Below are 27,570 nucleotides of genomic sequence, written 5' to 3' on the forward strand. Positions count from 1 at the left end.
GTTATAACATTCAATTAAACATTGTAATTGTAATTGTAATCTCCATATAAATGTAATTAGATTGGATTGATTTTTAATTGGATTTTGAAATTAACATTTAACAATCGATCTAATTCAATTAGAATTCAACTTTTAACATTTAAAATCTAATCCAACCTAATTATAATTGAATATCTAATTTTTGGTAATTAGATTGATTTTATTAGATTGGATTAAATGTTGCCCTTAGAGAGAAATGTATGATATTAGGTTAGCTTTTATATATGTTAATGTCATACTTGGCATATATAATACATATTTATGCAGTCACCATTTTTGGCTACAATCACATCATCATGTTTTCTTCCAAAAAAAAATACATCATCATGTTCATGTACATACATATTACAAGTCATTACAGCACAGATTTCTTTCTTTCTTTTTATTCTCTCACAAATTTTGTCGTTTCTTTCCATAATTTCTATACATATGACATAATATTTAGTATATACTTTATTTTTTTTTACCAAAAGTAACGTAAGTTTAAGAAAAACACAGGTTTTATGGCTATTCACGAAAACATCATGTGTTTGAGTTGGACTAAACCAAACCTAAATATCATCACATTAATTGCTTCACCACACTTTTTTTTTTTTTTTCTATATATATACAAAAAATAAGTTATTTTTATTTCAGGGATTAAATCAGAGAGGCAAGTGATTGTAATTGAAGTCTATAGCTAGTAAGTTTTTTTTTTTTTTGTTCATGCACTAAGCACAAATTTGGTCAATTATGTTTATTGTGATCTTAAATGCTTAAAATTTTGAACATATATTACTTTGATTTGTTTTTCAATTAGGAATAATATCATATTCATGTATTGGTGTTGGTAAATCTATATATTTATTTTATTCTTCTACCATTAATTGGTTTTCAAACATGGGCAAGTGTGGAGTTTTTCAGTTTTACCATTTTTATTCTCACCCTTAAATTTTCCAGCAGAGCCAGTAATGAATGAAGATAAAAGAAAAAAAAGTCAAGGTTTTTATTTTTATTTTTCTTCAAAAAATTCCACTTCAATTGAGAGTGAGAATATTCATGGAAATCTTCCCTTTTTGACTAAACTATTTTAGCAAAAAAACCCCTTTTATTATTTTCACTATGTTGATTTGAACAGGTGTAATATTTAAATGGTTAAATTTTTATGTATAGTTAATTTGGTCTTGATGAGTCTTGAATCTACAATATATAAAAATCATTATTTATATACACTTATACATATAAACCATATTTTTATGTAGTTTTATTTTTCAAGCATGGGAAAATGTGGAATTCTTCTTCAGCTTTACAATTTCTTCTACATTTTCATTCTCATCATTCTTATTAGCTTTTTCTGCAAAGCCAATAATGAAGATAAAAAGGTAAGATTTTTATTTATTTATTTATTTTTTACAAAAATCTATTTAAATTGAGTGAGAATTTATATGATACAGATTTATATTGTGTACATGGGAGCACTTCAAGATAAATTATACTCACCAGTCTCACATCACTATAACATTTTACAAAGTGTTATTAATAATAAAAGGTAGTATTTTTCATAGCTATATTTCATCGTGTAATTTTTTCATGGTACATTTTTTTTATAACTTGATTTTTTTAGCAGTAGTTCTGTTGAAGATTCCTTAGTTAGAAGCTACACAAGGAGTTTCAATGGATTCGCAGCAAAACTAACCGAAGAACAAAGATTGAAGATCGAAAGTAAGTACTCAAAACAAAAATTATGTAAATTTTTGCCCCATTAATTTTAATATGTAGCAAATCATACCTCTAAAACTGTTAAAAATTCCTTTTCAACTATTAATATTGTTGGATTTAATAATTTTTTTTTTTTAAATTTTAGTAAGAAAAATCTAACATGGATGAAAGTTTAGGAAGATTGAATTGATACATGTCAAAATTTGAAGGGTAATCAAAGTCTAAGGAATATAATTTAGTAGATGACCAATCATAGAACTAGTAAAATTAAATCCAACAATCTCAATAGTTCAGGCATAATTTTTAACGATTAATTTTTTTTAAAAAAAAAACATAATTTAATACATATCAAAATTCAACAACAAAAATACTAATTAGCCTAAACAAAAAGAAGATAATTAATAAGACAATGAAGTGTCAAAATTAATTAAGCATGGTTTTTGGCAGGTATGAAGGAAGTAATCTCTGTTTTCCCAGATAAATTACTTTATAAACAAACAACAATGTCTTGGGATTTCATGGGATTTGACAAGAAAGTTAGAAGAAATCCAAGTGTGGAGAGTGACACTATAATTGGTGTTATTGACTCTGGAATTTGGCCTGAGTCTCAGAGTTTTAGTGATGAAGGTTTTGGTCCACCTCCCAACAAATGGAAAGGTGCTTGCAATGGTGGTCAAAATTTCACTTGCAACAAGTAATTTTCTTTTTTCTTTTTTTCAATTCAATGCCATTTAATAACATATAATCATATAATTTGTCTTTATTTCTTCATAATTTTTTAATAGGGTTGGACATTTCATACCATTTAATATTTTTTTTTCAAGTTAGATTTGGAAATTATCATACTTTGCAATGCAATTAGGCTTACAAAGCTAATTTAATTAGATTGGATCGGTTTGAATTGAATTTTAATTTGATATCCAAAGTTTTAATATTAACGTAAGAATTTACATAAAAAAGTAAAAACTAAATATCAGTGATCTTTCAATAGAGATTTCTTTAATCACGTATAATAGGGTTAATAAAAAATTAATAAATAGCAAGTAAAAATAAAGATTTCAATTTAATACCCAAAATTTTAATATTAATTAAAAAATATACATAAAAACATAATATTAATATACTCGAGTTCTTATGGTTTTAGTAAGAATTTCTTTAATCAGTGTAATAGGTTTCATAGAAAATTGATAAAAAGTAAGTAAAAATGAAATTTGAATATTTTTTTATTATTTATAAATAAATAATTGAATTAGATCGATTTTTTATTAAATTTTGAGAGTGTAATCCAATAAAGTCCAACTATTCACATCTAATGTAATTGTAATTAAATTTTTAATTTTTTGTAACTGGATTGAATTAGATCGGTTCGCTATACTTAGATTGGTTTGGATCCTGCCCACCCCTGCTTTTAAACATGTTAAGACTATTTGTTTTGGTTTTTGTAGCAAGATCATCGGAGCTCGATTTTATCCAACAATGTCGGGAGATAATTCAACAAGAGACGACGAGGGCCATGGAAGCCATACAGCGTCGACAGCTGCAGGAAATGTCGTAAACGGGGCGAGTTTTTACGAGTTAAAGAAAGGTACAGCAAGAGGAGGAGTTCCATCAGCTAGAATTGCAGCCTACAAGGTATGCAGCTCTAGAGGATGCACTGCAGCTGCCGTTATGGCAGCTTTTGACGACGCCATTTCAGATGGCGTCGATTTTATCACTATATCCATTGGATTTGCTGGAGCTGTAAGTTTCGACAATGATCCTGTTTCTATTGGCGCTTTCCACGCCATAGAAAAAGGAATACTTACCATAAACTCTGCTGGAAACTCAGGCCCTTCTCTTGGAACCGTGTCAAGTGTCGCGCCGTGGATAATGACAGTTGGAGCAAGTACAACAAATCAAAGAATGATTGACAAGGTTGTTCTTGACAATGGAATCACCATAATTGTATGTCTCTCTCTTTTTCTGTTTCTTTTTTTAGGTTATGTTCGGAAGTTGGATTTTACTAAGGAAAAAAAATTGAAAATGAAAGATTAATTTTTATTTTTTCCAATAAAAATCCAACTTCCAAACATAGCGATGATCAATTTTTAATGATTCTTATACAAATAGGGGAGTTCTATCAATTCTTTTAAACTAAATGGCACAACATTTCCTCTAGTACATGGAAAAGACACTTCAACTAAGTGCTCAAGTGAAATGTCAAGGTAAAAAACCATTCATTTTTCGCCTCGAATAATTCGAATCGAGATTACTAATATGAAGAAAAATACTTGTGTTTTTTTCTTGGTTTTTAGTATTTGCACAGATGGGTGTCTAGACACTAATTTGATCAAGGGAAAGATTGTGCTTTGTGACTTTTATAGAGGAACAAATGAGGCTTTCAATGCTGGTGCACTTGGTTGCATTACCACCATTGATAAATTTGAAGAGTTTTCTTCAATTGTACCATTTCCTGCATCAGTTTTGAACAGTTCAGATTACATCATGCTCTTATCTTATCTAAATTCCACAAAGTAAGCACATTTTATTTTCTACCTTGATCAAAATTTTCCCACTAACCAAACAACTACTATAAGATTTCATTGGGTGTTTTGTGACATCTTTCTAGGAATCCTCAAGCAACAATATTAACAAGTGAATTCACAAAGGACAGTGCAGCTCCTAGTGTTGCTTCTTTCTCATCTCGCGGGCCTAATCCTATAACACCCGATATTATGAAGGTTAATTCCTACATTTTTGATCTCTCTTTTGTAACTAAGCTTATTATCAATTGGTTTTGAGATGGAATCCCATTATGCTCGTTTGCAGCCAGATATTAGTGCCCCGGGGGTAACCATATTGGCTGCATACTCACCTGAAAGCTCACCAACACAAGTCTACGATGATAAAAGGCGTGTTAAGTACAACATACTAACCGGAACCTCTATGGCTTGCCCACATGTTGCTGGTGTTGCAGCCTATGTCAAAACATTTCACCCTAATTGGTCTCCATCAGCCATTAAATCATCTCTTATGACCACATGTATGTACTTCTCCAAAACTTTTTCCTACTCTTCACATTCCCATATAACATTGCCCCAACTATAACCCTTATAGAGTTTTGCATCATAAACCTTTTTTCTTGGGGGAAAAATTCCCCCAAATTATAAGAAAGATCGCAAATTCTATAAGGGTTATAGTTCGGGGAAAAAAATCATATTTATTTGACGAAAAAGAAATGACTATATTCTCCTTTGTTTGTAGCTTGGTTGATGAGCAATAACACTAAGGAATCATATGGAGAATTTGATCATGGTTCTGGACATGTCAACCCATTACAAGCTATAAATCCAGGACTTGTTTATGAAGCATTTGAAGAAGACTACATAGAGTTTTTATGCAGCATTGGCTATGATAATAACAGAGTTAGACTCATAACAGGACATAATAACATTACATGTCTTCACAAAAGATCACCAAAAGATCTCAATTACCCTTCAATGACAGCCGAAGTTGGGGTTCGAAAATCGTTTAGTATTCGATTTCGAAGAAGGGTTAAGAATGTTGGTCAAGGAAACTCAACTTATAAGGCCAAAATTACCTTATCAAATTCCTCATCACTACTAATTGGTGTCAAAGTAGTGCCTGAAGTTCTTTCTTTTAAGTCACTTAATGAAGAAAAGGGTTATGATTTGATTGTTAATGGAAGTGGTTTATCAGAGAATTCTATGGTGTCTGCATCATTGGTTTGGTTTGATGGGATTTATAGTGTTAGAAGTCCAATTGTATTGCACAATTTAAAAGGAGTAATCTAAGTTTGGATTGATAATTATGTTTATTTTGTTGAAGTGATGGTAAAGAAAGAAGTCAATAAAGCTCGATTGTTTACCTAAAGGCATGTTAAGTCAATGTATGAGTTACAATATAAAATGAACTTTGAAAACAAGATTAAAAAATTGGGTATTTTGGCTCTTCTTTTTCAACATGTTCCAATGTCGTTTTTGTACTTAGAACACCAATCTTTCTATGTCGTTTTTCTGGAATGAGCAGCTTTATGTACTTTTTACTTGCCAATTTTTGTTGTCGTTTTTGTATTTTCTATTAGCGCATAATAGCTGACCTTTTTTTCTTCGTGAAATTGTGCTTGTAAAATTTGTTGTCGTTTTTATTGTCAACAAAAAAATTGTTGTCGTTTTTTAGAGCAAAATTGGTTTTCTGTCGTTTCCAGAGATTCATGTCGTTCGATGATTTTTCTTTTGCGTAACTATTTTTCAGTCGTTTCCGATTCCGACTTTATAAGATTGTCGTTTTTAAGTATAACATTGTCGTTTTCCTCTTCCATTTTTCACTAACAAAATATTATTGTTGTCGTTTCTTGAGATTCATGTCGTTTTCTGATATTGCCTAACAGTTTCCAAGTTATGAGAATTATATCAAACCTCATTAAATTTACCAAATTAGATCTAAAACCCCAACAATTTAGAAAAATACCACAAACATCAACAATTGAATGAAAAATTGACAATACAAAAAAAACATCATATTATTACAGAACAGAACTCAATCTTTTTTTTTTTTTTTTGAAATGGACTCAATCACAATGAAGATAAATGTTAACATTTCTCAAAACTTCATAAATCTATCAAAGAAGACCTTAAGTAGAGCTACTTAAACTTCATCAAAATCAATCTCATAATTAATAATAATGAATTATATATATATACATATATGGTCCACTTCAATATATTGGTCTATAATAGAAGAAACATGAGGATGGGGGTGACAACTAAGGCTATGTTGAATATTTTTTGTATATATATAAATTGTTAATAAATTAATATGTGTGTATTTGTCTATTGCTGTAAGAAATCCAATCTGTGATCTATGTTGGGGTTTGATAATCTGTCATGTATGCTTACTACTCCAACATTACTTCAGTTACTATATATCTCTACCTATACAGACAAAACAAAATCAATATATATATATATAATGGAACTAGCTACTTATATAAATATAAATATATATTATAGTGAGATTTAACTTTAAGTGTACAGTTCATAGATATACATATATATAACTTTGATATATATATATATGGAGAAGGTTTTAGTATAGTTAGTGACTACATGCATTGGAAAACGTACTTAAAAGTACCAAAAACAGTACTGTATATATATACTTAAGAAATCTTATGTATATAATTAAATAATATATATATATTATTGGTGTGGAGATCTCACTGGGTTCAGATCATCAAGCCCTCTATATATAATCTCCCATCTTTGTTGATAATTTGGTTATCATGAATATATTCTTTCATGCATTAATTATAATATATATTATCTCATGCTTGAAATGTGAGATAGAATATTTTTTTATTGGTAAAATTAATTATTCAACATTTTTAAAAAGCCACACATATATTACACTACTAAAAATCAATAAGATTAATTACATAACATGAAATTTTTATTAACAAAATAACTTTATAGGATAACAGAAATGATTATGAATTATAACGTGCGACCATAAACGATAGGCTTGACCCTTAATATAGGTCGATTAGGATTGTGGCTAGAACCCACTTAGTTCAAGAACCTAAAATTTTTTTATCCTTTTTTATAATTATATATATATTTTCTAAATAAAAGCATAAATATATTTTTTTCTATGACCAACTAAATGACACAAGATAAACCCTGATAAACGACTATTATGGTCACAAAATAACTATAAATTTATACTATACGACTATCATAATAACTTAAGTGAGATTATTTTATAAATTTTAATATTTTTACATTATTAGTTTAATTCAATACTGTGTATTAATATATGTATATATATAGAAGTTGAAGATAAACCATATGCTGAGTGAGTAGTCGACATAAGCATGTGAAGAAGAAAAGCAAAACTCTAGTTTTTTTGCAAACTAAAATGGTTGATGAAAGAAAGAAAGAAGAAAAATTAATTAGTGGGGTCTTATATATATAGGCAGCCGATTTTGTGCCCATATATGCAAAACACGGATTGGAATCCGTTGTACGGCAGGGGGGCCCCACCGTACTTTTAAATGTTTTTTAATTTTTAAAATGTAAGTGGTAACCGGTTGTTGTAGGTGTGGTTACCGGTTGGGATTTTATTTTTTTAATTATAAAATAATTAGGTACGGAAAAAGTACAAAATGGTACTGTTTGTGTTAGTTAGAGTACAAAAAGGTACATCACTCTTCACTGTTCCTGGCAGTTGATGGTACGAAAACACTGTAGGCAGTGGGTCCATGTTGTCGGATTAAGGCTATTTTGGTATTTTCCTTCATTCATAAGATCATATGTATTTGTGGGATGGTAATTAAGTACATTATATAGAGTACCGTGTACATTACTTATTTCTGCGTGATGTTTAGTAAAATTAGTGTACATAATATCACGTACCGAGTACAAAATTTCACGTACCGAGTACGTTCATTTACGTTTCGTAGTATATTGTTTAGAATTTTTTTTTTTTAGTGATGAAATTATTTGTTGTTATACATTGAGTTTTTAGTTGGTGTAATTTTGTAATTGTAAATATTTCGTATATTAAAAATTACCAGAAAAATATATTTTTTCACCTTATAAGATTCAGTTTTTTTTCCTAGGCATAATTTAGTTGTTCGTCAATAATAATTTTGAGGTTTGGTGAAGATGAGAGAATTACCTTAAACACAGCAAACATAACAAGAAGTATATAAATGTAGATCTTGGGTTGCAATAAGTAGAGTCATAAACGTTAAAACAACAATGGCTAAAAGTAGCTAGTTATAAGAATGACCATAGTAAGACTCTTGTGTGGAGGAAGGCGGTTCCGGGAAATACGCGTTGGAGTGGTCATTGAATGAGTCAGATGCTGGTTGATTGTTTGGAGGTTGTTGCCCCTGAGATCCAGTGTTATGTTGACGATTTGGGCACCGTCGATAATCATGGTACGATGAGCGACAAATGCGACAATGTCTTGAGTTTCTTGGGATCCGCTCCCGTTTGGTCCTTCCCTTGTATTTCCCGTACCCTTTGTTCTCACAACTTCGGGGTCTTTAATAATGTTGGGGTTGCTTTACGATATCTTCCAGGTTGTGGCGTCTCTCCTTCGGATTGGAATTCAAGTCAAATTCTTCCTTGAACATTAGAGTTAGCCGTTCAAGCTCTTCCTTTGCACGGTTGTACGAGTCCTCCGATTTCGCCGCATAGAAAGTGAAGTTATAAGTCGGTGAACCGAGAGATCCAAACCTAGCCATCTCGTAAATGTCTTGTTGTGGTTGTCTTTGGCGGGTTAAAAAGTAGGTGGAGATTTATCTTTGCGGATTTGCTCCATCGCTTCATGAGAAGAGAATTAGGTATTCTTCTCATGTTTAATCTTTTCATTGTAGCCCATAAATGTCTACAAGGGTACCCTTGACTTTCATAGAGCAAGCAACTACGGTGTAGTGCTCGTCGGCCTTCACGATAATGAACTCGGTATTGGACGTCCGGATGCGGAACTTTCCAATGGTGAATATACGCCACTCTCCTTCTTGCTCTTGAGTTAGGACAAAATAGTTATTCTCTAAATCAAGCCGCTCGGCAACCTTGTGGTACATAGTTCTTGTGTAGAATTCGGCACATTGGTTGTAGTAAGTGGTCAAGCATGTAGGATTAGGTGGGTGAGGTCGAGTGCATCTACTTTTGAAGTCATTTGCGGTCTCGTTGTGTACCGAGCTTTGAGGCTTGTCATATCTATGGTTGTTACAAATTCACGCAAGCACTAATTCTTCTCTAAAAATTTTTTTAGAGCGGAGTTGATGGATTCGCAACGTTGTGTGGTTCTCATTCCCGCAACGAATGAACCCCTTAAATACGTTTACGCCCATTGTTGTCTTGACTCGAATGTTGTTTGACACCATTCATTATACGTTAGTTGTTGGGTTTGGATGACGTCTAACCATCTTGCTTCAAATTCTTCCTCCTCGTAGTAGTTGTACATGAGATCCTTAAATGTTTTTAAGAAGATCGGATCTTTAACCTTTTTCGAAGCATTTGTATTGAGATGCCAAGCGCAGAGACGGTGCGTAACATCAGGCATGTGTTCAACGATAGCTTTGTTTCATGGCCGCATCTTGGTCAGTAACTACAACACTTGGCTTCTTATCTCCATGGCATTCTAGAAATTTTTGAAGTAGCCAAGAATATGATGGAAGCTTCTCGTGGAGGAGGAGAGCAAATCCGAAGATGCATGTGTTGAAATGGTGGTTGACGCCAATGAGAACAGTGAGGGGCTTATTGTACTCATTCGTCATGTAGGTTGTGTCAAATCCTAGTACATCCCCAAAAGCTACATAGTCCACGCGTGAGTTTCCATCTGCCCAGAATAAGTTAGCCAAGCGATTCTCGTCGTCAACCTGATAGACAACGAAGAAATTAGGATCCTTCTCTCTCGCGAGACAATCAAGAAATCCCGCAGCCCCTTCGAGTCCGTCTCTATCTTCTCTTCTCGCTTCGCACCAGCAACCCTGTTGTACACATCTCGAAGTTGACATGGCATTTTCTCGTAACCTCCACTTTGCAAAGCAACATGAGACATTATGTTGGCAGTTTTAATTCCTACGGAGTTCATCGACCTGACTTGGGCAAGCAACCCATTGGAGACAACTCTATATGATCTCAAAAATTGTACCTCACTTGATGAAGCCAACTCGTGATTGTGCATTGTGCTGAACTCTTTGCATTTCCAAGTGTTAGACGGTTGTGTGAGTAAAATACGCATTGCTGCGACATCCGGTTCTAGTTGACATCATGAGGTCTTTTTTTTCTTGGTGTGTCCGGTGATGCGATTTTTTTCGAACCCTCTGAACAACAAACCCACCTCCGCATTACAATGACCCCATGAGAACGTCGTACATCGTCTTTCCTTGTGCCGAAACCCATCCGTTTCGCATACATTTCGTAGAATGCTTCCCATTTTTCCAGTTTGTCGAGACTCTTGCCTAGCACGTCCTGTATCTCAATCTCATTCACTGGTTTTATGATGTTTAGCTCTGCTGTGATGGTTTCCCATTCATAAGTGTGTTCGTCATTCATGTTGGCTTGTTATTGATTTGTAAGAATTGTAGATGAGGAGTAAGGTGTAGAGGGTGGTGAGGGGATTGAAATTAGATTTTGTGAGTATAGAAGAGTGAGATAATAGGGTTGTGTGGAGTTGGTGATCACATTTAAAGGGTTGGGCTGATATTAATGGGCCTCTTCAATATTACAATCTGAACTCAACTCCTCTCGTACGTCATAACAGTATAATAGTACAAATTGTTTTAATTTCATTCCACATGTAATTGTGAAATAAGGTTATTTGACGAAAAATTTGAAGGGTTGATGTTATTGAGTTGAAAGGTTTGGTGGTGGGATTTAAATAGATTGGGGTTATGTTAATGGGCCTTCACCTAAGTTTTTCAATGAGTTGAACCATATTCGTACGTCCGAAATAAAACATTGTACTTTTATTGTTTTTGGAAAAAAATATGTTAAGAAAAGAAGAAAATTTTAATAAATGGTTAGTTGTTCACATTTAAATCCATTGGGCTTATATTAATGGGCCTATACCAACATCTTTTAATGAATTCAACCATTCCTGTACTTTACAAAGATAACGCGATACTATTATGAAAACCCCATGCGTGTACACGTGTATTAAAGTGATGTCTTATTTTAGTAGAATGGGTAGTTTCTTGATTTATATATGTTGGGGATTTATTTATGTTGGGCTGATATTAATGGGCCACTTCACCTACATCTTCTTATAAGTTAAACCATCGTCGTACGTTAGAACGATGTAGTAGGACATTAGGTTTTTTGGAAAAACGGCATTGATGAATAATGTTGACATTTGACCATACTACGTACGCCTACACGTGTATTTAATTGTGTAATTCAGAGATTTAAGCACCCCTCTTTTGACACATCACATTTGCCCAATGGAGTACATCCCAATGGAGTACAGCTAACTAAAAAACGTACTATAGGGTTATTCTCCACGACTTATATAAGACACTTGAGACGTTTTCCAATCCAGCATCAAGTTTATAGAGAAATTAATTTGTAACTTAGTTATTAGCATTACAATATATCAAGTATGAGTTCGAGTCCACTGGGTTATTTTCAATGGACCAAATGAAGGTATCTATAGTACGTACGAAGATGCTGTAAGCAAAAACACTACTTCTGATGCGTCCATAAAAATAATTCGTTATGAATCTTTCATAGAAGCTTTTTCTGCTTTATGTCTACATGGAGAGACGGGAGAATGCTTCACTGGGCAGAAAGTTAGAGAACTTTCTTTGTGTTAATGAGTTTCCCTGCATGTGGGATTCTGATGATGATAATGATGAAGAGGCTATCCTTAATTCCGTTTGCTCACCGTTTGATGAGGGTGAATGTTACGGTGCAATTAAATCACCCGAACGGGACAATGTGAAAGATTCGGCCGAGAAAGGTGAGGACCGAAATGGAGATGATATAGAAGTTGGAGACAAAGGAGGAGTGGATACTTCTCCCAAAAACGATAAATGATGCCTTGTGTTAGTGTCCAAGTTATGTTATTTTATATTTTAAGCTATAATGTTGTACGATCAGTATTTGTTATGAAATATGTACTTTGGTTTATTTTGGAGTATTAATGTCACTTTCCTCATTAATTAATTGTGGAAGTAAAAGTGAAGTGAATCATTGTGAAATCACAACTGCAAAATGAAAGCAAAAAAACTTAAAATAATATAGTAAAGTTACAAACAAGTAGATATATAATAGAAGTGCTTCAATCTCATTAAATGGCCTAACAAAAAGTTGATTCAACGGCCATATGAGATGAGTTGTAACAAAAGTACAGTATATATATATGAAAAATACCACGGCGAAACCGAACGGATGTTCAATCAAGTTCTATAACTTGAGGGAACTTCATTTGAGACGGAGGGCTATTGTCTACGAACGGGGACTTTGGTCGTGAAGGGCTTTCTCTTGGAGTAGTGCTTGGTGATTCTTGTTTCACATGAAGTAGGTAGTGGGGAATGGACACCTCGGTGTAGTCGAGAATGTCATCCATGATACCCTCTAATTTTTCTCTTGAACTGTTGGCTTCTTGCATGGCGTGGGCTGAATGGTACAGATGTTCCGCGAGTTTGTATGACTCTTGCTTGGCCTCCGTGGCTCGTAAATGAGCCTTCTTTATAATTTTTTCGTGTTCGTGGAGAACAGACTCGAGCCTTGCACAGTTAGGACATCCTGAGATGGACGCTGAACGGAGTCTTGGACTCCGTGACGGTGTACCTACGTGTGTTGTGGAAGAAAAAGGATGCGGTGGGGATTTTTGAGGACTTGTTTCAAAAGGGTTGAAGTTTTGGTAAGGGTCCATTTGATGTAGGTAACAGTAAAACGGGGTTTGATAAAAATGCTTAGTGAATAGACATAACCTTTACTTATATAGTGGGTTGGTGGGTTGATGTACACGTGATTGGGTTGATGTAATAATATTGGTTTTCTTTTTCGAATTTAACCATTTCATAGTTAATAAATTTTGACAATGGTAATATTTACCCATTTATTAGTTAACCAATTTTAATAGAAGGAGAAGGTGAATCAAATCCCACAAACAAAATCTAAGCAATATCGGGAAAGTACTAAGTGATGTGACATGTTTATATTAAAAACAAAATTACGTACGGTTTTATGATTTAAATAATAATTTCCAGAATTAAAGTAAAAATAAAATGCTTTTAAGTATTAGTACAGATGGAAGACATAATGAATGATGTGAATTGATTTATTACAGTATAAAAATGTCACATCACCATCTTTAAGTAATAAGTACACGGTTTGAAACATGAAAAATAGTGTTTTTATTTTTCAATCTAAAATTCAAAATAATACCCAGATTTTGTTTTTGAAAATATTTAACTAAATCAAGAATTTGTATGTAGACCCACCTTTTGAGTTTATAAAAACATAAAATTGTTTTCAAATCTTAAATAATAAGAGGAGTCACTCGAATTTTTAAGGTTTTGTTTTTATTTTTTTTAAAATTGTTTAAAATAATGATAATATAAAACATACTTTGAAGTTTTCAAAAATTAAAAAATATTTGTTTGATGTAATTTTGTAAAAACAGAAATTATTTATTTATTCTTTCTTTTTTTCTTAGAAAATAAACTTCAATAAAAAAATTAATAAATATATTCATAAAAAAGAAATGCATTTTAAAGTAATTTGGAAAAAAAAATTGATGAAATTAAACTCCGACAAATAACTTTTTGGTGTTCTCAAAATTTTATATTTTTTTTATTTTTTTTTAAAAAAAAAAATCTTCTGAAAATATTGTCAAACACTTATAATTGTAGGCATTATTAAAAAAAAAATTCAGTTGTTAAGAATAAAATTTATTTTTTAATTATAGTGCCAAAACACCATCTAAATAATTTGTCAAAATGAGTATTTGCCTTCTTTTTTGTTAAATGTTGTATTAATTTAAATTTACTAGCCTAAATTTAAATAAGAACACAAAATGTTTCTAAATAAAATATTATATATAAAAAAAAAATCAATATTAATTGAACATAAAGATCAAATGTGAGGTCCCATGCACCATATGCATTAAAATTTAGAATTATAAAATTAATTTTCAGAAAAAGAAAAAAAAAATGAAACTCTATTAAATGTATCAACAATAAATGTTATAATATATTGATATCAAATCATGGTGCTCTTAATTGTATTAATCCTAATTATTTTATTACAAATAAAGTAACTATATGTAGGATGTTTGTCTATTTATAGAGATCAAAATATAAGGTACATAGAATAGAACATTCCCTACAATTATAATAAATAATAAAAACAAGTTTTTTTTTATAATATTTGGCACAATACTCGAAGAATTGATTTTAGGGTTGGAAAGACATACGTAGAAATACGTTATTAGAATAAAGAAATCTTTTATATATGCTAATTAATTTGTAGTAACCACATTACAATTTCTCACTTCTTGATTACAATAAAGTATTAAACATTACAATTTTCAAATAATAAAAGTGAACAACCAACTAATGGATTAACATTTGGATTAACCCAACAAAATGGATTAATTTTTGTCTTTTGTTAATAAAAACTCCTACAGTACATATGATGTGACATATATATTTAAAACTCACCCAAGTACGGTTTTATAATAAAATAATAATTTTACCAAAAAATGTAAAAACGCTGACATTTGCCTCCCGCGTATCATTTTGTTCCAGAGTATGGCGCACCGTAGTGTCAAATATGATAGATAACACTCATCCCTCGGTGGCCTTATTGGAGGTTTAGGTTCGGTTGGATGGCATATTTGGGTGCCATGATTGGAAGTTGTTCGTGCCACCCTACTCCACCCATCCGAAACCTTCGTCAACGTTTCCTGAATATACATATACCACATACATAAAATTTTTAAGAAACAATTCGTAATAATATAATTTTTAAAAAAATAGACGTAAATAGTGGAGTTATTACCGAAATTTCTAATGAGATGATTGATTGAATTGCTGAAATTCCCTTGATGCACCTACAACAAACGGTTGTAGTGCATACCAATCCTTTTGTTTACACATCTTCACTTCGGTGCAACAACAATACATAATTTACTATTTTTTTTTTATATATATTATCCCTATACATACGTCTACAGATAGGGAGTGAGTTTTCTAGGAAAGAAAACAATACTAAATTGAGAGGTGAAGGAGTAAGGAGAGGTAGAGGGGTATATATAGTACTTGTGGATGTGATTGTTGAGTGTAGTCTTGTCAAATATTACAAAATAATAATTAATATAACCCTAGGTACGGCTAAAGGTGGTATAACCCCAAGACAAATTTGATTTTGTCAATCCCTTGAAAAACGTAATTTGAACAAACCCAACCCCTATTAACTTTTCCTTGGAAGACGTAATTCCAACCAACGAAATTATCGATTTTGTTGTGGTTTGGTTGATTGTGGTTAGAAAAAATTTCTCCTTTATTAATATTATTATTAAAAAAATGAAATAATGAGCTACTCACATATTCTCACTTTAATAATTTTAAAATATATTAATTCAGCGGTTGTACGTTTTCTTTTTTTTTTTTGCCAATTACTTTTTTAGGCATCCCTACTTTTTTATTTATTATTTGTATATGACTCATGACACATATAGTAAAAATATATTTTTTGTAATAATAATAATAAACTTGTCAAACATTCTCTTTTTTTTAAATTTTTTTTAAAAATATTTTAGTCTTTTTCTTTTTTTATTTTATATAAGAATATTTAAATTTAAATAAAATTTAATGTATGAAAACAAGTTACTACTTTTAAATTTTTTATATTTGAAATTAGAAAATTAAATTAAAAATAAACTTATTTTTATAAAACTATTTTATCAGACACATTTAAAACATTATAAGAGTTACATTTAAAAAAAAAAAAGTTACTTCAGGGTATCTTAAATAATATAATAACATAATATAGCTTAAAAATATAAAAAACTAACAAAAAAATACTTTTAATATTATTCTTCATTTTATGTTTCTCACATATTAAAATGAGTACATCTTTGTTACGAATACAATAGTAGTTTGAGAGAACAAGTGAGTGTAGTAATAAAGTCTGGAGAATAATGACTCTAGTACGCTTCATGATTAAATGAGTACATACTGTGCCACACCGGGCCCGTAAACACCGCAAGTCACATTGTGGGTCGTACGAATGGTTGAGTGTCACTCAGTACAACCCGAGGTCGAACTGGATTCGGTTAGTTCGTTGGGAGAGTAGTGATTCCGGTACCCGAAAGCGAACTTGAGTACATATTGTGTGTCACCGGGCCCGTAAACACCGCAAGTCACAATGTCAGTAGTACGAATGGTTGAGTGTCACTCAGTACAACCCCAGGTCGAACTGGATTCGGTTAGTTCGTTGGGAGAGTAGTGATTCCGGTACCCCAAAGCGAACTTGAGTACATATTGTGTGTCACCGGGCCCGTAAACACCGCAAGTCACAATGTCAGTAGTAGGAATGGTTGAGTGTCACTCAGTACAACCCGAGGTCGAACTGGATTCGGTGAGTTCGTTGGGAGAGTAGTGATTCCGGTACCCCAAAGCGAACTTGAGTACATATTGTGTGTCACGGGCCCGTAAACACCGCAAGTCACAATGTCAGTAGTACGAATGGTTGAGTGTCACTCAGTACAACCCCAGGTCGAACTGGATTCGGTTAGTTCGTTGGGAGAGTAGTGATTCCGGTACCCCAAAGCGAACTGGACTACATATTGTGTGTCACCGGGCCCGTAAACACCGCAAGTCACAATGTCAGTAGTAGGAATGGTTGAGTGTCACTCAGTACAACCCGAGGTCGAACTGGATTCGGTGAGTTCGTTGGGAGAGTAGTGATTCCGGTACCCCAAAGCGAACTTGAGTACATATTGTGTGTCACCGGGCCCGTAAACACCGCAAGTCACAATGTCAGTAGTACGAATGGTTGAGTGTCACTCAGTACAACCCGAGGTCGAGCGGATTCGGTTAGTTCGTTGGGAGAGTAGTGATTCCGGTACCCCAAAGCGAACTTGAGTACATATTGTGTGTCACCGTGCCCGTAAACACCGCAAGTCACAATGTCAGTAGTACGAATGGTTGAGTGTCACTCAGTACAACCCCAGGTCGAACTGGATTCGGTTAGTTCGTTGGGAGAGTAGTGATTCCGGTACCCCAAAGCGAACTGGACTACATATTGTGTGTCACCGGGCCCGTAAACACCGCAAGTCACAATGTCAGTAGTAGGAATGGTTGAGTGTCACTCAGTACAACCCGAGGTCGAACTGGATTCGGTGAGTTCGTTGGGAGAGTAGTGATTCGGTACCCCAAAGCGAACTTGAGTACATATTGTGTGTCACCGGCCCGTAAACACCGCAAGTCACAATGTCGGTAGTACGAATGGTTGAGTGTCACTCGGTACAACCCTGAGGTCGAGCTGGATTCGGTTAGTTCGTTGGGAGAGTAGTGATTCCGGTACCCCAAAGCGAACTTGAGTACATATTGTGTGTCACCGGGCCCGTAAACACCGCAAGTCACAATGTCAGTAGTACGAATGGTTGAGTGTCACTCAGTACAACCCCAGGTCGAACTGGATTCGGTTAGTTCGTTGGGAGAGTAGTGATTCCGGTACCCCAAAGCGAACTTGAGTACATATTGTGTGTCACCGGGCCCGTAAACACCGCAAGTCACAATGTCGGTAGTAGGAATGGTTGAGTGTCACTCAGTACAACCCGAGGTCGAACTGGATTCGGTGAGTTCGTTGGGAGAGTAGTGATTCCGGTACCCCAAAGCGAACTTGAGTACATATTGTGTGTAACCGGGCCCGTAAACACCGCAAGTCACAATGTCAGTAGTACGAATGGTTGAGTGTCACTCAGTACAACCCCAGGTCGAACTGGATTCGGTTAGTTCGTTGGGAGAGTAGTGATTCCGGTACCCCAGGTCGAACTGGATTCGGTGTTTTTTGGTTAAGGTGACACACAGTATGTAGTCAAGTTAGCTTTGGTGTACCGGAGTCACTATCCTCCTAAAAAACTCAATGAATCTAGTTCGAGCTAGGGTTGTACGACGCGACGATCAACCATTCGTAGTGCGACGTTGTCACTCGCGGTGTTTACATGCGCGGTGACACGGTATGTAGTGAAGTTTCTTGGGTACCGCGGAGTCACTCCTCTTCTAACGAACTCACCGAATCAAGTTTGACCTAGGGTTGTACGAGTGACACCGATGCGATATGGGAGAAGTCGCACTATGAATTTAGGTTGTTTGAAATTTGAGTGTGTACTCAGTTCATCATGACGCGTACCAGATTCACTATTCTCCTGATTTTATTACTAGAGTCACTTCTTGTCTTAAACTACTATTGTATTCATAACATTAAACAATTTTGCTATTAAATATCTATATTTATATAGTATTCAAAAAATTATTGTAATCTTGATTCCAACGAGTGATACGTTAATGTAATCTTACAAAAATTATTGCAATATTTACTCCAACGAATAATATTTTAATGAAATATTAAAATCGTATTTAAATAAATATTGAGTTTTCATTATTAGTAAACATCCTAATTTAATTTCTTATTCATTTGGCCACACATGTTTATTTGGACATAATATTAGGATATTTGTTGCTACATGTGATAACAATGGGAGCAACATTTACCTTATTTAAATACATAATTTTTGTTTAGCACAGTGAACCAATTCAATGTTGTCACCGAGCATGCATATTGGTTCCAATTACGTCTTCCAAGGAAAAGTTAGTAGGGGGTTGGGTTTGTTGATACTACGTTTTTCAAGGGATTGAAAAAGTCAAATAAATAGCTTTAGGTTATTTGTGGCGTACCTAGGGTTATATTATTAATTATTATTTTTAAATTTTTGTGAAGACTACACTCAACAATCACATCCACAAGTACTATATATACCCCTCTACCTCTCCTTACTCCTTCACAATTTCGTATTAAACCCTATCCTAGAGAACTCACTCCCTATATGTAGACGTGTGTATAATATATTAAAAAATAAATTATGTATTGTTGTTGCACCAAAGTGAAGATGTGTAAACGAAGGATTGGTATGCACCGCAACCGTGTGTTGTAGGTGCATCAAGGGAATTTCGGCAATTCAATAAATCATCTCATAACAAATTTTGGTAATAACTCAACTCTTTATGTCTATTTATTTCAATATTATATTATTACAAATTGTTTCTTAAAAATTTTATGTATGTGGTACATGTGTATTCAGGAAATGTTGACGAAGGTTTGGGATGGGTGGACTAGGGTGGCGGGAACTACTTCCAAAACGGCCACCCAAATATGTCATCCTACCGAACCTTAACCTCCCGAGTGGACAAGGCGACCGAGGAATGAGTGTTATAATATTTGACACAACGGTGCGCCAGACTCTTGAAGAAAAGATATGCGGGAGGCGAATGTCAGCGTTTTTTACAGTCCTATGTCAAATTGCTTCCTCATGTACAACCTACGATTTGACCGTATATGGATTGATGGGAAAATATTATTAAAATGTTTATTATTTTAAAATACAAAAAAGGTCTTCCTCATTTATTTAAAATTGTTTTTTAGGGTTTTGAAGGATTTGTTGTTTACTTTAAGTGTTGAAATTATTATTTTATTGTAAAAACGTACTTGGCCGAGTTTTACATAGTTATATGTCACATCATATGTACTGTAGCAGATTCTATTAACATAAGACAAAAATTAAGTTTCATTGATATTAACCCACTCAAAATTCAAAATGTATATTTAAATGACACACATTATTTTCATTCATATTGACTTCAAAGGTTTGTATATTTAAATAAGTATTTTTTATTTTATTAAAGAAGGTAATACATCCTACACATGTCAATCCGATTATTGGAAATTAGAATTCCAATACATCCTACATAAAATTAAAATATAAGAAAGTTCATACAATTCCATTAAACCAAACTAAGCCATTTGTATATGTGGTTTATTCATGTGGGGAGAAATATTTATGTGTTGTACTTTTAACTGTTCATAGAGTTAACATAAAATATTATTTTAATTTGATTGAATTTGCTTGTGATTGATTGACACTACTTTTTTGTATATAAGTATAGTGCACCAAAGACTTTGAAGCAAATATTTGAGAGGAAGCACGAAATATGCTCCCCAATTTTAATATACTTTCTAACGTTTTCAAAGAAATTCGGTTTCCCCCCTAAATTTATTTTCACAACCTATTTCCACCATAAGGTCAACGGAAACACTCCTTTTCAAGCCTCACTAACACCCTAATTTGGTTTGTTAAAAAAAAAACATGGTGGGCGGTTCTGGAGAGGACCCTACGGGTTCGAGAGGGATTTCCCTTCATGGAAAAATTCACTTGGGGGACACCCCCATTGCTCTTGTGGTGATCTAGCTTATGTTTGGACTTCTAGCGGTAGAGCAAATCCGGTCGTCGCTTCTTTGGATGTCCGCACTATGTAAGACTTCGAACGCCTTAATAATATTTTAAACTAGGCTTTGTAAATATGGTGATGTACTTATTTTAAATTCAGGAGAACAACGAAAGTCGAGGATGTGATTACTTTTGTTGGATCGATCAAGCTCATCCTAAAAAACCTGCAGACACTACTCTCGGTTTGCGAAACCAAGTAAGGAGTTTGGAGAAAGAGAAGATGCACCATGAAAACATTATTAAAAAATTATATTTCATTATATTTATTTGCCTCTTCATCATTTGCCAACTTTTATTTCGTTAGAGATATTGTATGTGGTATGATGTTTATTTTATGTTTTTTAAGGACGTAATTCAAAGAAAAGGTAGGCATTTAAGTTGGTTCTATTAAAAATTTCTTAATTACTATTTCGTCATTGATTGTGAATGTCAATATGTGCGTAGTACAGTAATTAATCTAGTGTGAAATACTAGGATTTAAAGTTAAATATCGGTAATTTTCACAATATAATCCAAAAAGTGTCATAATAACTTAGTCAACATTGTTGTGTTTCACTAATTTGCATTTTAAAAATACTTCAACTTTTTTTTTCAAAGTTTAATGTTTAATAGATTGCTACCATTTTCAAACGTTGATGTTCAATACATTGCATTTTTTAAAAACACTAACCTTTATTTTTTTTGGTAGCTTTTAATTGCATTATTTAGAAATGGTGAAATTCAGAGTTATTATGTCTCATCTCTGTACAGTACTTTAACTATGTGGTTAATGTTGAATAGATTGGTACCATTGTTTTTAATTTTTAATATGTTGGAGGTATCCATATAATTGTTGTAAAGGTTGATGTTCAATACACTGCATTTTTGGAAAACAGTTCTTTTTTATAGCCTTTAATTACATTATTTAGAAGTGGTAAAATTGTTACAAAGGAAATTGTGTGACAGAGTTATTATTATTGCTCATAACTGTACTGTACTTACTCTTTTTGATCCAAATTTATGTCCAAGGCCAGAATTAATGCCTTCGTTGTTGATTGTAGGTATTTTTATTATTTTGGACATAATTGGAGTAAACAATTTCATTTTGAAAATAATGTACTTCACTATCCAAAACCTAATAGTACTGGCAAAATATAACAACAGTAATAATATTCACAATAGTAATGGGAAAGTACATAAGTATAAGTATTATTATTATTTTGGCTATGGACATCATTGGACTAAAACAGATAGTGCGAAAAGGAATGTAAAATTGGTTAGTTTCATTTTCAGAATAATGTACTTGACATATTGTTATGGTAAAAAAAAATCCAAAACCTAATAGTAATGGCAAAGTATAACAACCTAAATAATATTCACAATAATAGTAATAATGACCATACAATAATAATAATCAGTTCCACCAAATTCTAAAAACTACCACAAGTCTCACCCTATAGTAAATTATAAAATCACCAACATTAGTGCAATTCCAAATCACCTAACAGTAGTATGATGCAAGTATATAACATGACTGAGTAAATATAATTTACGACCTAAAACCTAACTTTTGTAACCATTGTACTGAACATAGTAAATATATAAATAAAGTAACTTTTCTAACTATTGTAATATACTACTTGTTACTTATGGCCAGCCTTTTAGAATGACGTGTTTTCGGGGACTTGCTCTTGCCAGTCCACATGTTTTCGGACCTGGCCTTCGCTGTGCTGAATCGGGGGTCTCGAGGAGACCTTGATGGACTATGTAATGCTATAGTTGTAGATGTTGATGGAAGAACTTTGGTTTTGCTCAATCCAAATTGCTTCTTAACTCCCTCCATCACAGCATGTTTAGCCTTGTTACTCTCGTGGGTGACAATTTTCCCAACACAATCCAGTCTCGCTTCAATAGGATCAAACTGCAGTGTACATTAGGAATTCAGTAATACACATGACAACCAAATCCATAGAAACAAATCCATCAAAAAATAGATTGACAACTCAATTTTCACAATATAAACAGTTAGTTAACAGGATGAAAACTTAAACTAAAGAAATCAACATTACATTACCTCTTCCAATATTTCATTTTCCTCGAACAGTGATTCCATGTACTTCATTACAAACATTCCACAATCGTGGCCATTTTGTTGTTGTGGGTAGTCCTTGCTTGAAGAAATAATTACAAACTCGCTGAAATTCAGGTCTCCTGGCTTGACAGGGGCAAACAATTGGTCCAAAGTCTGGAGCTGCAAAAAAATTAAAACAATCACAGTTGAGATTAGTGCAATTAGACTAATAAAACGGCAAACCGTGTACACACGTGCATACCATCTCTACGCAGGTGCTCCGACGTGACCTCTTATGCATTGCAGAAGACAACGAGTCCCTAATTTCCACTGTTGTATTAACCATGCTCACATTCGCCGCAAACCAGTGCGGAGCACTCTCGGTATCCAGTAGGGGTACCACCATCTGCGACAAAGTAAAACAAACAACGTCATCGGAAAATTGAACTACACACATTTGATTCAACACAAAAGTTTCAAGAAAATGCAAATTACAGTGTGACATAAACTCAAATCTGCATCGTAATAAAGAGTGGACCACTCTTGCTGCTTCGCCATCCTCTCCACAGTCATCGATCTTCCAAGTAACTTGCTCTGCACAATAAGCACACATAATAGATTACATTTTAAATAAAAACATAGATTTAACAGAGTTTACAGCACAAATACAAAAGATTCATGTCCACTTTTAAATATCAAATTTCATACCGAAATTCTGGTGGGCATAAACCAAGTTCTCTTACTTCCAATGCCGTTGCGCTTCTTCTCTCGAAAATTCATGATTTGAGCAAAGCAATCAATGAGCTGACATTTACACAAACAATATCCGTTATGTTGTCATTCATACAATTTGTAAATGACATTAACTAAAATAATGAACTAAAAATTTCAAAGCACCCAAATGCCAACTTCTACGTACACTGTGTGATATATCGGTCTCCGGTTTCATGCATTTGAAATACATCCGCTCGACCTCAACCTTCCCAAAATGGGCTAACACTTCACTGAAATACCAAACAAATAATCAACAACGAAACGAATGTACTAATATCAACTACGTACACGATAATCATGACACATGAGATTACCTCGGATCATTGGCGCTAGAGAAAATGTAACGGAACAACTCGTCTTGTTGATTTGAGTAACCCTTCTTCACGATGAACGGACCAATCACCTTCCCTCCCGCATTCTTTGAATCTTTCGAACGCAACATCATCAAAATCATCCTTCACTGCCTGCTCAACTTCCTCTTTTACAATAGCGGGGAGATCTTCTCCCCAAAAGTTCATAACCTCAAACGAATCATCAGAAACAACCACCTTAGTTGGAACAACGACCTTCTCTTCTGATAGATTAAGTGAAGGGACACTCTCTACATCATCAACATCCTCTTCCAATTGATCCTTCGTCCCTTCACCATCCTTTTCCTCGACAACCACGTCATCCTTCGTCCCTTCACCATCCTTTTCCTCGACACCGACGTCATCCTTCTTCTCGGTCTCCCCGTTGAACGAAAGCGAGCGCTGAACTTTGCTCGTCTCAGGTATCTCCAACACTTCTTTCATAGTCCCCTTCCCAAGGTAAGTGGAGAGTACCTTCGCAATGCCTCTTTGCGCGGCTCACCTTCAAATCAAGCCGGAAGACCTCATCTTTCAACTCACACACAGCTTTGTATATTGCGTCATTTGTGGGTTGCCCATGCAATGACGGATTCAAAACTTGGCAGTAACACATACGTGTTAGTCAACTTCACCTGCTTAGTACACCAAAAAAACTAGTTAGCATATCTCTCAAATAAAATTCTAACGCATTAGAAAATTGAAGTACTAAATGTACCTTTCCACTTGTGTGACCACCCTGGTCTCGAATCCACTTGTACACTGACTTGCGGTGTTTTGTGGTCCAAAAGTCAATTGGAGCCACGGTTCGGTCCACGTGAGTAGCGATCCGATCTACGTGCGTCAAATATACAAGCCGCCACCAAACAAAAGTGCATACATATATTACCACAAAGAAGTACACGAGAGAATAAAATTACTACCATCACAATAATTCGAAAACTTACCTGTAAAAATATCGTGCAACCGGAGACATTTTTGGTGTTCTTCGTCTTGTACCGGTGTAGAGAGCTCATTAGATATCGATATCCCATAGCCGCCCAATTCTTCTTCTTAATTGACCTTATGTCAACTAAAGAATGCATGTAGCTAGTGTCGACCTCGGTACCATTCTTCGGCGGCAACACGGTTCCAATACGGACAAGGAGAAACTTAATGAGAAACGAGGTAGTCAACGTCGTGGTTTCCCCGAGCTCATTCTCCAGCAAAGTCAGGGAATACCTATAGTCCTTGGCCTTGAAGAGGACGTCAAACTCAACCAGGTCACGCTCACTTTCGGTTGCCACGGGTTCTCCGCCATCCCGGATTCCCATGACATCCTCAAACAGCTTGGCGGATAGTTGGATTGTTCTTCCAAATATCTCCCGAGAAGTGGTTGGATCCACGTGATCGATCAGCCAACTAACTATCTTAGCGTCTATGTACGGGGCATCCTCCCTTAAAAATGTTGAGAAACCGGCATTTCTCACCATTTCTTTTTGAGCCTCGTTCAGCAGTGGGACTATTCTCCCCAAACGCTCGAATGAGCAACGACCAGAAACTTGAACGTCCCCCACACCTTCGTTGTTGTCAATCACGGCTCACCGAGATAATGTCTCCTTCACCTTCTTCCCTTTCCCTCTACCACCAACCTTGGAGGGGAAGCCTCGACTTCGTATGCAGCCCAATTCTCAATCTCTTCATCGGTAAGAAGCTTGAATTGCTCCTTAAAACTACGAAGCACCTGCAATATTAAGACTTGATTATTAACAAAAGTACGCTAAATCAAAGATAAAAAATAAAAGATCCATAACACAGTCCAAGTCACTCACATACGCTTTAGGTTTCTCTTTGTGTGCATCGGCATAAGCATAGAAATTGGCTTGGCCGCATCAATTAAATAAAGGAATGGAATTATAAATATTATTTTCAAAACCAAAAAATATTACCACTAAAATAACTCCCACAAATAACTCACTAGTACTTCGGCCAAGCTTCCTTCGGATCCTTCTTCTTTATCTCTGCTGCATCCTTTTTGTCTGCAGCGGCCCCTCTTCCGTTTAAATACCATTTTATAAACCTATTACACAAGACAAAATAACTTAAATTAACACACATTCAAAACACTAAAATATTGGAAGACAAAGACTTTGAATAATTCATGCAATTGTCTAACATTTCAGTGTATTCATGACATCCCGACACTTAATTTTCTATATCCGTACAATAACGTGTAAGCATCTCTTCACATATAACATAATTTCATAATATGTATTACATGGAAACTGTTAAGTACAATGTACCAATATGCCTAAATAATGGATTACGTAAATTGTTAGTTTTGTTATAATTCTAATTTCCCAAAAGGAAAATTCAAATAAGATTAAAATTCAATTAAAAGCAATGTCAATTTCCCAAAATCGAGTGGGTTGTACCAAACCAACAACCTCCGATTCTTGATTGGAACAAAAAAACCGCAAAGTACGGTTCACAAACAATTAATAAAATAAACAAGTAATAATAACAATAAAAATCACTCATCTTGTTGCAAAATAGTCTCCCTTTGCTTCCAAGTTATCATATTTTCCTAAGATAATTTACTATTACAATACCATCCCAGCAAAGTCAGTTATACAGTATTCACTTTTAACATACAATGATGCCAACATATGTAATATAAAATATAGAAACAATTATATTAAGATTTTATTGTAGGCATCTCAGTGTAGATGCAGAAGGAACATGAAAATATACACTGAGAAGAATAAATAATAAGGATCTACCACAATTTTTTAAACTTATTTTCTATCCCTTCCACATTTTTTCCCTATACCTAACATAGTCAAAAACTCCATAATTCTTCAAAGGAGAATGCAACTAATGTTTTACTTGCTAACTAGAGTACTTACTAATGTCTTATTACACTTCCTCAAGTATGAACATTAAGCTTTGATGGGGTTGCAAAATGGGACTTCTAAACCTTGTCCACTTCTATATTACTTTACAAAATAGCTTTCTTTTGATACTATTTTATAAGATGAATTCTATCTGCATAAGTGAAAAAATTTCGAAAGGGTTTTAATTTTATAAGGTCTCAAAAATGTACGAAAATTTTATTTTCTATAGTACAAATATCTTTACAAAATTTAAAACATATATTTTTTTAAATTATTCTTATCCGAATTTTTAATAGTACTCCTAATTTATCTGTGTTAAGTTTTAATTCAATACACAACTTGTTTGGTTTGATAATATCTCCTATTTCTATTAGGATATTTAAATTGTATGACATTATGCTCAGTACCAATAAGTTTAGTGCCTCTAAAATTGGTACCATACTTACAAATACTTGATATTTTCATATTTTATCCCAAAAACAAGAAAGAAAGCAAAATCAGTTACATAATGATAAGATCACTAAAACAATATCCAACCTAATATTATAGAACTTGTGAATTATATTTTTCGGGTGTTGCTCAAAAACATATGATACATTTATATCTTTAGTCTTCACCGTACACATAACTGAAAAAAGATAACATCTTTTTCTCTAATACCTATACATAAGGCCATAATAATAATAACAATACAACTATTTTTGTTTTATTGGGTTCAGATTTTTAAATTGAAATGAGTTTTGTCATA

At 33.8% G+C, this 27,570-nt stretch overlaps 2 protein-coding genes across 3 annotated transcripts; one reads left to right on the plus strand and one right to left on the minus strand.

Moving 5' to 3' along the window:
- Positions 1-661: 661 nt before the first annotated feature.
- LOC115712490 (subtilisin-like protease SBT4.6) lies at positions 662-5,610 on the plus strand. Of its 2 annotated transcripts, none has more exons than XM_030640770.2 (11): positions 662-721; positions 1,281-1,400; positions 1,473-1,567; positions 1,646-1,740; positions 2,185-2,431; positions 3,183-3,681; positions 3,847-3,941; positions 4,032-4,250; positions 4,346-4,457; positions 4,546-4,759; positions 4,981-5,610. In XM_030640770.2, exons 2-11 carry the CDS (start codon positions 1,296-1,298, stop codon positions 5,529-5,531), a joined length of 2,232 nt encoding a protein of 743 aa, XP_030496630.2. In that variant the 5' UTR covers positions 662-721; positions 1,281-1,295; the 3' UTR covers positions 5,532-5,610. The 2 variants fall into 2 exon arrangements, with proteins under 2 accessions (XP_030496630.2, XP_060970972.1); XM_061114989.1 differs by having other exon boundaries at positions 1,649-1,740.
- Positions 5,611-21,769: 16,159 nt separating this feature from the next.
- On the minus strand, positions 21,770-24,393 carry LOC133037190 (uncharacterized). Its single transcript, XM_061114051.1, has 8 exons — positions 24,121-24,393; positions 23,914-24,017; positions 23,745-23,829; positions 23,534-23,629; positions 23,321-23,419; positions 23,088-23,231; positions 22,829-23,005; positions 21,770-22,675 (listed from the first exon to the last, which is right to left on the minus strand). The coding sequence occupies exons 1-8, from the start codon at positions 24,391-24,393 to the stop codon at positions 22,391-22,393; spliced, it is 1,263 nt and encodes a 420-aa protein (XP_060970034.1). The 3' UTR covers positions 21,770-22,390.
- Positions 24,394-27,570: the final 3,177 nt, after the last annotated feature.

The sequence above is a fragment of the Cannabis sativa genome, chromosome 4, assembly GCF_029168945.1.
Source record: "Cannabis sativa cultivar Pink pepper isolate KNU-18-1 chromosome 4, ASM2916894v1, whole genome shotgun sequence".
Lineage (NCBI taxonomy): Eukaryota > Viridiplantae > Streptophyta > Magnoliopsida > Rosales > Cannabaceae > Cannabis > Cannabis sativa.

Coding starts and splice junctions, on each gene's coding strand:
- LOC115712490 (XM_030640770.2), top strand. CDS start 1,296: ATGGGAAAATGTGGAATTCTTCTTCAGCTTTACAATTTCTTCTACATT. Junction 1,568..1,645: donor AGTGTTATTAATAATAAAAG/GTAGTATTTTTC, acceptor TTTTTTTAGCAG/TAGTTCTGTTGAAGATTCCT. Junction 2,432..3,182: donor CAAAATTTCACTTGCAACAA/GTAATTTTCTTT, acceptor TGGTTTTTGTAG/CAAGATCATCGGAGCTCGAT.
- LOC133037190 (XM_061114051.1), bottom strand. CDS start 24,393: ATGAAAGAAGTGTTGGAGATACCTGAGACGAGCAAAGTTCAGCGCTCG. Junction 24,018..24,120: donor TTTCTGATGATTCGTTTGAG/GTTATGAACTTT, acceptor AAAGATTCAAAG/AATGCGGGAGGGAAGGTGAT. Junction 23,630..23,744: donor AGACCGATATATCACACAGT/GTACGTAGAAGT, acceptor TGTAAATGTCAG/CTCATTGATTGCTTTGCTCA.